A 12,973-nucleotide genomic window follows, 5' to 3' on the forward strand; every position below is an offset into this window, starting at 1 on the left:
CCCAGGCTGGAGTGCAGTGGTGCTATCTCGGCTCACTGCAAGCTCCGCTTCCCAGGTTCACAACATTCTCCTGCCTCGACCTCCCAAGTAGCTGGAAATACAGGCACCTGCCACCACACCTGGCTAATTTTTTTGTATTTTTACTAAAGATGAGGTTTCACCGTGTTAGCCAGGATGGTCTCGGTCTCCTGACCTCGTGATCCGCCCATCTCAGCCTCCCAAAGTGCTGGGAGTACAGGCGTGAGCCACCACGCCCAGCCTACTGGGGTATTAAATGGATTTTCAACTTATGATTGGTTTATCAGTGTAACTCTAGAAGAATATGTAGATCAATGGAACACAACAAACAGTCCAGAAATAGACCCACACACATACAGCCAACTTATTTTTCACAAATGCACGTTAGCAATGTAGTGGAGAAAGGAGAAAGGCTTTTCAACATATGTGGCTGGAACAATTAGATATCCACATCCATAAAATGAACTTGCATCCACACCTCACTCCATAAGCAAAAATGTACACAATGTGGATCACAGATATAAATGTAAGACCTAAATCTATAAAAATTCTTCAAGAAAGCAGAGGAGAAAATCTTTGGGACCTTGTGCTGGACAAAGACTTTTTTAGATATGAGACAAAAAGCAAAATCCATAATTAAATGAACACACATATCAGACTTCATCAAAATGAAAAACTTCTTCTCTTTAAAATATATTAAGAAAACAAAAGGTCAAGCCACAAACTGGGAAAAAAAAAATCCTTCCAAAAAGCATAATAAAGAAATAGTATCCAGAATCTATTAAAAAAACTCTTAAAACTCAAGAAATAAGAATAAAAACTATCTAATGTTTAATTCATTATAAGCTCTCCATTTCACTAAAGAAGATATGCAGGTGGCAAATAAAGCACTCAGGAAGATGTTCAACATTCTTAGTCCTTAGGGTAATGCACATTCACACCATAGTGACACGCACAACACGAACCCATTGGAATGGCTAAAAACTAAAAACTAATAAACAGCAGTACTAAGAGCTCGTGATGATATGGAACAATGAGAATTGTCATATACTGCTGATGGGAATGGAAAATAGTACAAATACTTAAACATTTAGTAGTTTCTTAATAAGGGAATACAAAAGGACAGGAAGAGACTTTTATGGATGATGGGTATGTTATCAGTCTTGACTACGGTGATGGTTTTGCATGTGCATACATATGCCAAAACTTATCAAATTGTACATTTTATATATATGCTGTCTATCGTATATCAGTTATGCCTCACTAAAGCTGTCAATTGCAGGAATAAACATCTAAGACAATGGCTAGGACACAGAGGAAAAAGGTATATTAAATGATGCAGGAGAGAGCTCAAGTATTCAAATCTTAACCTTATAGAAATGGCAAGTGGTAAGCTGAGTTGTAAGCAAGAGATAACATCAGATCTGAATTTTTAAAAATTAATAATTATAGTTTCAGAGTAGACCATGGTCTCAGGAAATGGGATAGCAAGAAAAACGTTCTAAGGTTATTGCAGTATTCCGAATGGGAGAGAATGGTAACCTGATCTGCGAAGAAGGCATACAAGAGAAGAAGAGCCAACAAAAAGGCTGAGACTGCCCTTCATACTGAGAAAGGAACCGTGGAGTTATCATAGCTCTGGTATACAATATACATTATTTCGCAGTCTACTTTAATGTTAAACATATTTCTGAGATAAGCAACACTATAACACGTCAGTGCTCTACAGTGCACCGCTAAGCAATGTGTGCGAATATTGCTGTAGGATACATAAAAAGTCATTCTACTTATGCAATGGTCCTACCGTTAAAATCCATTTTGAGTTGTTCAGTGAGCAACATAAAAGTCTCATAATTAGGGTAAGGCAAATCATAATCCTCTGAGGCTATCTCAGATGGCCACATTATGTCATCAAGGTCATCCACTGAATGTATTTCACTTTTGACCTGTAAGATAAATAATACTGCTTCAAATGTCCTCAAAATATTTACAGAATATACTAGATGTACAGAAGTGGCATTTATTCATCTTTTTATATGAGCAAAACCACAGGCACTTCTTAAAACAACAGATTTTTCTTAAAAGGGTACCGTTATCAGTGGCTAGGCTACTCTTTCTTAAGCCCTTTTTTCTTTTCCTAAGCCCTTTTTTTTTTTTTTGAGACAGAGTCTCGCTCTGTTACCCGAGCTGGAGTGCAATGGCACCATCTCAGCTCACTACAACCTCCACTTCCCAAGTTCAAGCAATTCTTCTGCCTCAGCCTCCCAAGTAACTGGGACTATAGGCATATGCCACCACGCCCGGCTAATTTTTGTATTTTTAGTAGAGACGGGGTTTCACCATGTTGTCCAGGCTGGTCACAAACTCCTGACCTTGTGATCTGCCTGCCTGGGCCTCCCAAAGTGCTGGGATTACAGGCGTGAAACACCGCGCCCAACCAAGCCCTTTCTTTCTAACTAAATGTCTTTATAACAAAAGATTATCACTTAACCTTTTATAATGTGTTTTTTTCTTAACAATAATATTTTAGATAATTTACTCTTACAATACCTTGTTCTTTTCATTAAATTTCTTTTCAGGCCTGAAAAAACAAACAATTCCTTTTAGACAGATAGTAAACACATAAAATACAAAGAATGTCCAAAACTATTATTTTATTATATAAAATCTCTGCATTTATAAGTTACTTCTTCTTTTCATTAAGTGTTCAGGTCATTTTTAACAGGTAATATAAATATAACTATTTTCCATAAGGGGAATTAAACTATAAACAGAAAGAGTAACATTAAGGGAGACAAAATATGGTAATAATGTAATTACAAAGAATTAAATTTAGAGCCAGCTTTCTGACAGTCAAGGCAAAAGGAAAACCACATTACTTGTATTATGTGATGAAATAAATATACCAGGACTTCTCATTGTTGTCTTTTACAATAAAAACAGCTTCTACTGACACTAAAACCTATTTGGAACATACTACTTATGTTCTTATATGAGGGGAACCCTTTTTAATGATAATATTAGCTTTTTCAGGACATTATGCAGGTACTATGCATCACTCTAAGCACTGTGCATTTGTCAAGCTCATTTTAATTATCATAACAATTCTGTAAGGTAGGTAACATATTAGAGATTCTATAAAGGGAGAAACTAGGCATGGAAAGGCCATATAAATTTCCCCAGCCCACAGAGCTGGTCAGTAGTGTACACAGCGCTGAAACCCAAGAATTCTGCCTCTAAAACATGTGTTTTGCAATATTCTGTGAAGGTAATATTTATTTCCAAGTGTTTTTAAGAGATATAATAGCAGATGAATCCATATTATCATTATATTTTTGGCTATAATTATAACTAATAATTTCTGAATCTTGCACTTTTAAAAAAAATAAAAAGACTTTATACAGAGGCAAGTTTGGAAACCTACTACTTTCAAAACACTAAAAATTTATTTTTTAAAAGAAATTCATCAATGGCATTCATTCATCTCTTCAACTGTTCATTCATGCATTCAACAAATACTCGTTGGGCACACAATACATGCTGATGACACTGTTGTCCGAGGGAAACATGGTTTTGATGCTTTTGAACTTTACAACCCTGAAGTAATAATCTGCAATAGTTTGTCAATAGTTTGCTTTTCTCAAGTTCATGAACAAAATCCTTCCCTACTCCCCAGAATCTAAACAACCGTAAAGTAGATACACCTGATATTTTAGAGTAAGTACCTCAGCAAATCATGGCTACTGTCAAAGGCACTGCAATATGTACAATTATGATGAAATATTTAAGTTCTATTCTTCATGGCCTAAGTGTGTGGATGTTTATTATAATTATTTTTAAAAATCTGTGTATGATAGCTTAAGATTTAGGTCATCATCTGCATGTTCAGTTACACTAATATGTTATACTTCTGAACCAATTCTGAAAAAACAACTCTCATCATAAAACTATACATGAATAGGCCGGGTGCGGTGGCTCACCCCTGTAATCCTAGCACTCTGGGAGGCCGAGATGGGCAGGTCACCTGAGGTCCGGAGTTCAAAACCAGCCTGGTCAACGTGGTGAAACCCCGTCTCTACTAAAAATACAAAAATTAGCCAGGCATGGTGGCACATGCCTGTAATCCCAGCTACTTGGGAGGCTGAGGCAGGAGAATTGCTTGAACCTGGGAGGCAGAGGTTGCAGTGCACCAAGATCGCACCACTGCACTCCAGCCTGGGCAACAGCACAAGACTCTGTCTCAAAAACAAAACAAAAACTATACATGAATAGAAGTTCTAAGGACAATTAGTTTGCTAAACACCCATAAAAGATAATGAATCAAGCTAATGCTTAGACATGCAACCAAGTAAACAAAATAACATTTCATAAACATGTTCTTCTACTATGGATCACTTCCAAAAGTAAAAAAAAAAATACTCTAAAAATTTGTTTTGAAATACAAAAAGAGAGAAAACTCCCTCAAATCCTCAAATCCCACATTCTTTTTCAGTTACTGCCCATTTATCTATTGCCTTTCTCAGTAAAGTTTCTCTCGAGTTGTCTACGTTCATCTACTACAGAGTTCCATGGCTACCATTTATTGAAACTGCTCCTAGTCAAAGTCACTAATCCTTATTGTAATCAATCTTTCAACAGCATTGATATAGTTGAGTACTCTCCAGCTTTGAGAGACTACGTTATTCTATTTCCAAAAATAAAAGTAATCAGTGTTAACATTCCTTCCCGGAGATTTCTTTTTTTTTTTTTTTTCCCAGACGAAGTTCTGCTCTTGTTGCCCAGGCTGGAGTGCAATGGTGCAATCTCGGCTCACCACAACCTCCACCTCCCAGGTTGAAGCAATTCTCCTGCCTCAGCCTCCCGAGTAGCAATGGCGCAATCCCAGCTCGCCACAACCTCCACCTCCTGGGTTCGAGCAATTCTGCCTCAGCCTCCCGAGTAGCTGGGATTACAGGCATGTGCCACCATGTCTGGCAAATTTTGTATTTTTAGTAGAGACAGGGTTTCACCATATTGATGAGGCTGGTCTCAAACTCCAGACCTCAGGTGATCTGCCTGCCTTGGGCTTCCAAAGTGCTGGGATTACAGGTGTGAGCCACCGCACCTGGCCTACCTTCTTTTTTTTTAAGTTCTGGGATACAAGTGCAGAACGTGCAGGTTTGTTACACTGTTATACATGTGCCATGGTGATTTGCTGCACCTATCAACCCGTCGCCTAGGTTTTAAGTCCCACATACATTAAGTATTTTTCCTGTTATCCCTCACCTTGCCCGACAGACCCCAGTGTGTGAAGTTCCCCTCCCTGTGTCCATGTGTTATTGTTCAACTCCCACTTATGAGTGAGAACATGCAGTGTTTGGTTTTCTGTTCCTGTGTTAGTTTGCTGAGAATGATATTTCCAGCTGCCTCCATGTCCCAGCAAAGGACATGAACTCATCCTTTTTTGTGGCTGCATAGTACTCCATGGTGTATATGTGCCACATTTTCTTTATCCAGTCTATCATTGATGGGCATTTGGGTTGGTTCCAAGTCTCTGCTATTGTAAATAGTGCTGCAATAAACATATGTGTGCACGTGTCTTTACAGTAGAATGATTTATAATCTTTTGGGTATCTACCATGTAATGGGATTGCTGGGTCAAATGTTATTTCTGGTTCTAGATCCTTGAAGAGTTGCCACACTGTCTTCCACAGTGGTTGAACTAATTTACGCTCCCACTAACAGTGTAAAAGCATTCCTATTTCTCAACATCCTCTCCAGCATCTGTTGTTTCCTGACTTTTTAATGATCACCATTCTAACTGGCATGAGATGGTATCTCATTGTGGTTTTGATTTGCATTTCTCTAATGACCAGTGATAATGAACTTTTTTTCATATGTTTGTTGGCTGTGTAAATGTCTTCTTTTGAGAAGTGTCTGTTCATATCCTTTGCCCACTTTTTGATGGGGTATTCCTAGAGAGTTCTTATAAAGGACTTGTAAATTTTACCTTCTTTCATCCTCATCTATTTCACTTAAACTGCTGTCATCATTTATTTGTAGCAGACCATGAGTTAGTAAATTGACCTTCTCAAACACGGGTGTAATCACAGATTATTTTGAGGTCCGTTTTTTATTTTCATGTTTCTTTACTTTCTTCACATGCAAGGCAAACCACTATTTTAAAAACTCTATAAAAAGCCAATGTTTCTAATAACTCTATTGACAACGAACAAAAAAAGAAATTTGTAAAACTCCAACTCTTCTCCATCTCAATCCACTTATTAATTTAAAAAATGGTTATAAAGAGCAAACAACATAAAAGGAAATGTGCATTCCCTGCTTCAAAAACAAGGTAATATACAATTATGATACAATGTGTTATGTAAAAGTTGATATATAAAAAGTTATATTTTAGCACAGGGAAAGCTTTAGAGAAGAGGTAAAATATAAGAGGAGCCCAACTAGGAAAAATCATTAAGAGAAAACCATTCTATTTAGAAAACAATGTGAGCACAAAGATTAAGCAAATGAAGTCTAGATGCTTACTAAAAACTTGAAAGGAAAAGTGTGAAATACTTGGAAGCTAAGAATAGATGAATGCTACACTGCATTTGAATGCTACATTAAAAAGCTGGAGTCCACTGAATACAGGCAATGACTGTTAAACATGAAAATCATAATTAGATTTGAGCTATATTTCTGTTTCTACTATTCACTATAATAATGTTTACCTTTAAATGAAGTTTTGAAAATAGCTGTGGCACATGTAACATGAAAGATTAAGTCAGGAAAATGTCCTGAGAGAGAGTGTTTAGTCCACTTTCACACTGCTAAAAAGAAATACTGAAGACCAGGTAATTCATAAAGGCTAAGCTGCACCTTGGCCCCTTTTAGCCACAGCTGGACCTGTAGCAGCTGAACACAGGGCACCAAGTCCTGAGGCTGCACACAGTAGCAGGGCCCTGGGACCAACCCATGAAACCACTTGTTCCTTCTAGGCCTCTGGGCCTATGATGGGGGTGGCTGCCATGAAGATCTCCGACATGCCCTGGAGATACTTTCCCCAGGCCAGCTTGCATTCCTCCCCAGAAAATGGGCTGTTTTTCTTTTCTACTCCATGGTCAGGCTGCAAATTTTCCAAATTTATGCCCTGCTTCCTTTTTAAACATAAGTTCCAACTTAAAACCATCTCTTTGTGAATGCATAAAGCTGAATGCTTTCAGAATCAACCAGGTCACCACTTGGAATGCTTTGCTGCTTAGAAATTTCTTCCACCAGATACCTGAAATCATCTCTCTCAAGTTCAAAGTTTCACAGATTTCTAGGGCAGGGGCAAAATGTCGTGAGTCTCTTTACTAAAACATAGCAAGAGTCACCTTTGTTCCAGTTCCCAAAAAGCTCCTTATCTCTATCTAAGACCACCTCAGCCTGGACTTCATTGTCCTTATCACTATCAACATTTTGGTAAAAAAAAAAAAAACACATTCAACAAGTCTGTAGGAAGTTCCAAACTTTCCCACATCTTCCTGTCTTCTCTTGAGCCCTCCAAACTGTTACAACCTCTTTCTGTTACTCAGTTCCAAAGTTGCTTCCACATTTTCTGGTTATCTTTATAGCGGTATCCCACTATCCCTGGTACCAATTCTTTGTATTAGTCTGTTTTCACACTGCTATAAAGAAATACCTGAGACTGGGTAATTCACAAAGGAAAGAGGCTTAATTGATTCACAGTTACACATGGCTGAGGAGGCCTCAGGAAATGTACAATCATGGCTGAAGGGGAAGGGGAAGCAGGCACCTTCTTCACAAGGTAGCAGGAGAGAGATAAGTGAAGGGGAAAGAGCCCCTTATGAAACCATCAGCTCTTGTGAGAACTTACTATCACGAGAACAGCATGGGGGAAACTGACCCCATGATCCAATCACCTCCCACCAGGTCTTTCTCTCAACACCTGGAAATTACCATTTGACATGAGATTTCGGTGGGGACACAAAGTGAAACTATATTGCGGGGTATCCTTAGAAATATCTAATTTCTAAATTTCATTATTTATATTTCAAAAATAGCAATTTTTGATTAGTTATGATTTTGTTGGAAAATAAAATGATCTGGTAAATTTTCTTCATTTAGCCTAGTATTTAGTCAAAATATAAAAAGCTGGATTTGCCAGCAGAAAACTGTAATTACTTTTTAATGAGGTAAACATGCATAAGAATATTACTATTATTGTACAGAGAAGAAAGTGAACAAGAAAAGGAATTTAAAAAGAGAGAATATCAGTACCATATACATACATGAACTGACAAAGAGACTAAAATCTCCCACTGGAAATTATTTTAGGACTTGAGTAAAAACTTCTAAAAATACCAAAAACAGAAACAAAACATTTGTTTTTAAGATATAAATTATACACAGAACTCTTCTAGTTAAAACAAGATTATATATCAAAAAAAAGAAGATCTTCCTGAGAGCTTTCATTAACCAATTCATCTTGACCAAAACTTTAAAATTAAGTCTACAATTCTGGAATATAAAATAGTTTCATTTTGAAAACAGTTAATGGAAGGCAACTTTTAAATAGAAAATTTCTGGTTAAAGTTGACTCAAACTCAGGAAAGAACTGACCTGTAGCCATGGTAACAAGAAGCCACTCAAAGGTTCATAATCCCTTGGAAAGAATTTGTAAGTCCATTAAATTTGCCACTCAAAATTTTTTAGATAAAATACCAGTAAAATTTGCAATTCCTCTGACTCATTTTACCATAATTACAATTATCATGATTACCAGTAAAAGAATAAATAGTGAATAACCACAATATTGGGGTTTTCTCCCTAAATGAAGGAATATTAATACAAAGAATGTAGCTCATTACAAAGAGTCAAAAGAATAAAAAATGCATATAATTACCAGGCAAAATTGTTAGAATGAACCATGTCAAACATTTTTTAAGTGAGAATCAATCAAACAATATACCCAGGATAAACTCCATTCACTCATTTAATAAGTATTTACAGCCGGGCACAGTGGCTCACGCCTGTAATCCCAACACTTTGGGAGGCAGAGGTGGGCGGATCACGAGGTCAGGAGATGGAGACCCTTCTGGGAAACATGGTGAAACCCCATCTCTACTAAAAATAGAAAAAAATTAGCCCGGCGTGGTGGTGGACACCTGTAGTCCCAGCTACTTGGGAGGCTGAGGCAGGAGAATGGCATGAACCTGGGAGGGGGAGCTTGCGGTAAGCCGAGATCATGCCACTGCACTCCAGCCTGGGCAACAGAGTGAGACTCTGTCTCAAAAAAAAAAAAAAAGTATTTACTAGGTAGCTACATCCAATATGTTAGGCCTTTCTCTAGGCAGTGAGGATATGGTAGTGAACAATAAAAATCCTATTCATGAGAACAAGATAAACACACAACAATAGATAAGGCAAAATATACAGTATGTTAGAGGAGAAAAACTAAAGCAGGAAAATGAAATGTTTATGTGTTTAAGGGGAAGAGTGGTGGGAAAGTTGGGATGGCCAGAAAAGTTCCTGCTGAGAAAGGGTATTTTAACTAAAGAACTGAAGGAATGGGAAGAGTAAGCAGGGAGGATATCTGGGGAAAAAGCATCCCAGACAAAAGGAACTGCCAAGTACAGAGGTGTGCCTGGAGTCTTTAAGTAATAGGGATAGATAAGGAAAAGCAAGAAGTTCAGTGTGGTTGAAGCAGAGCAAAGGAGATAAGAAATAGAAGTTTAAGTGGGAGGGATAATATGCCAGATGGTGTACTGTCTTTTAGTTATTAGGAGGAACTTTGACATATATTCAGAGTGAAATGGGAGGCAATCAGAAGGGCTGGGGCAGAGGAATGACACAATTTGATTTATGTTTTAAATACATCCACTGAGTTAAGAATCCATTTAAAGGGATTTTCTTTTTTTATAATCAGAACTATCAATTACCAGTCTATGACACTCATCTAGACTACAGACGATGGTCGCTCAGATGTACAATATATGACTGGCTTCTGGATATATTCTTCAAGTATACTTGATAAGATATGCTGATAGATTAGATGTGAGGCATCAGAGACAGAGAAAGATGAGTCAAGAATGACACCAAGGTTTTTGGCAGAGCAAATGGAAGAATTGCCATTTACCAAAGTAGGAAAGACTACATGAGGTGTAGATTTCAGGAAGGACATCAGTAGCCCAATTTTGGGCTGACAAGTGTGTGCTACCCAATAGCTAACCAAAGAGGGATGTCAAGTAGGCAGGTTGATATAGAGATCTGGAATTAAGGAGAGAGAACTGAGCTGGAGACATACATTTGGAAATCACTAACATATACACAGTAGAAGAAGTCACAAGGGGCCGGGGGCAGTGGCTCACACACCTGTAATCTCAGCACTTTGGGAGGCCGAGGTGGGTGGATCACCTGAGATCAGGAGTTTGAGACCAGCCTGGCCAACATGGGGAAACCCTGTCTCTACTAAAAATACAAAAATTAGCCGGGTATGGTGGCGTGCACCCGTAATTCCAGCTACTCAGGAGGCTGAAGCAGAATTGCTTGAACCCAGGAGGTGGAGGTTGCAGTGAGCTGAGATCGTGCCACCGAACTCCAGTCTGGGTGACAGAGTGAGACTCTGTCTCAAACAAAACAAAAAAAAAACAAAACAAAACAAAGAAAAGGAAAGAAAGAAAGAAACAGCCATGAGAAATAAGATTTAGGACTGAGACCTGGGAAACAACAATGTGCAAAAGGTGAAAGATGAGGAGGAGCAAGCGAAACAGACCATGATGAACAGAGTAGAAAGACAGGATGAAAAGCCTGAGGGAATGAAGTCCTGAAAGCCAAGCGAAGACGCCGTTAGGGAGAAGATGTCCTCCATCGGGTCAAATATTGCTGACAAATCAAATAAAATGAGGTGTAAGAAAAAATGCCTAGATTTATTACAGAAAAAATTAGTGATAACCTTGAGAAAAACAATTTTGGAGGACTGCTGAAGTTGAAGACTACTGGCATGAGATCAAGACTGAATGGAAAGAAAATTTGAGTTCGTGAGTGTAGACAGTTCTCTTAAGGACATCACACTTAAGAGTCATGACTCTGAATAATGTAATTTTCTTCCACAGTCATGAATAGCGATAGATAAGAAATAGTAGTTTTCAAATTTTATGTAAATGGTGCAGTTTTCAAATTTTATATAATTATATATTTTAAAGGTTATAAAAATTATACAATATGGCATTTAAAAACGCCAGACCAACATATTACATTCTTAAAATTATAGAACTAAAAGCCCCCTTGAACATTTCTAGATTACATAAGCTCATTATCATTTTGTTCATGCTTATAAATAAAGACTAATACTAAAAGTTTCAAGGGAAGTATTTCTTGCTTCATAAAAAACCAGCCAATTCTAGGACAGTTGATACTCATCAAGTATACAAAGTAATTGATCACAGTAAAATACTGAGTTCTATTAACAGAAATAAAATAGGAAAAACGCAGAAAATAATCTTATTTTATAAATGAAATTTTAAAAATTATATGAAGTATAATTATATGAATTATATGAATATAAAAATTATATGAAGTCACCATTGAAAACTACGGTGCAGTGAATACAGAAATATATTCTTTTTTCAAAGGAAGAATAATGTCATGCGTGCAGGGTACTTTTACAAATAAAAGTCACTGCATTAGCAGCACCTTCCTTTTAGCACAAGAGTCAGCAAATTAGCACTTGTGGGCCAAATCCAGCCCACTGCCTGTTTTTGTAAATAAAGTACCTTGGAACACAGCCATGCTTATTCACTTTCTAGTCCATAGAGTCAATTAGCTAGGTGTGATGTTGCACACCTGTGGTCCCAGCTAGTAGAGAGGCTGAGGTGGGAGGATCACTAGAGCCCAAAACGTTGAGGGTGCAGTGAGCCATGATTATGCAACCGTACTCCAGCCTGGGCAACAGAGCGAGACCCTGTCTCATAAGAATAAATATATATAGTCCACAAACCCTAAAATATTTACTAACTGGCTCTTTGCAGAAAAAGCTGGCCAACTCCTGGTTTAGCAGATCAAAGATCCTTTGATGCATTTTAACAAGTTTTACCCAGTATACTGAAATCTTTATATGTATAGATCCCCATGTGCAATCCCTTGGCAATATTCAGATTGAGGTTCCAATATTTCAGCACTCAGGCATTGACAACTAAAATTTAATAACTAGCGATCTTGTTGCTGACAAGTTACAGTGTCAACACAGCATGTAGCTTCCATTTGCAACATAGCAGATATTACAAGAATTCTAACAAAATTGTCTTAAGATGTGTCATCAAACTAAATGTTTTAAATACGTGTTTATTGTGAAATAATCAGTACACTCTGGATCTAACCTCATTTTTTAAAAAAATGGTTGCATACTGGATGGGCACAGTGGCTCATGCCTGTAATCCCAGAACTTTGAGAGCCCAAGGCAGGCAGATTACCTGAGGTCAGGAGTTCAAGACCAGCCTGGCCAACATGGTGAAACCCTGTCTCTACTGAAAATACAAAAATTAGCTGGACATGGTGGCACACACCTGTAATCCCAGCTACTCGGGAGGCTGAGGCAGGAGAATGGCCTGAGCCCAGGAGGCGGAGGTTGCAGTGAACCAAGATCATGCCACTGCACTCCAGCCTGGCTGACAGAATGAGACTGTCTCAAAAAAAAAAAAAAAAAAGGTTGCATATTACATTATTTTCTGGGTATGAAAATTCAGTTATTTCCTATTGATAAGGAGTTAGAGTAACTCCAGCTTGTTGATATAATAATGCTATAATAAATGTTCTTATACATAAGTATATATGTAACGTAAGTATATATGTATATAAACGTATATAAATATGTATATACACAAATATACTTAACATACATATATTATATATCCTGACTATGTTATATGTGTGTGTGTGAATATGCTACTAAATTAACACTCAAAATGTATTT

The 12,973-nt window shown here is 37.6% G+C and overlaps 1 protein-coding gene across 1 annotated transcript in view; it reads right to left on the bottom strand.

Moving 5' to 3' along the window:
- The window catches only part of LOC129042073 (POTE ankyrin domain family member A), a 118,466-nt gene that overhangs the window by 90,729 nt on the left and 14,764 nt on the right, over nucleotides 1–12,973 (bottom strand). Inside the window, 2 exon segments of the mRNA XM_063668483.1 lie at nucleotides 1,823–1,964; nucleotides 2,569–2,599. Coding sequence (XP_063524553.1) covers nucleotides 1,823–1,964; nucleotides 2,569–2,599 — 173 coding nt within the window.

Source organism: Pongo pygmaeus, chromosome 7 (assembly GCF_028885625.2).
Source record: "Pongo pygmaeus isolate AG05252 chromosome 7, NHGRI_mPonPyg2-v2.0_pri, whole genome shotgun sequence".
Taxonomy (NCBI): domain Eukaryota; kingdom Metazoa; phylum Chordata; class Mammalia; order Primates; family Hominidae; genus Pongo; species Pongo pygmaeus.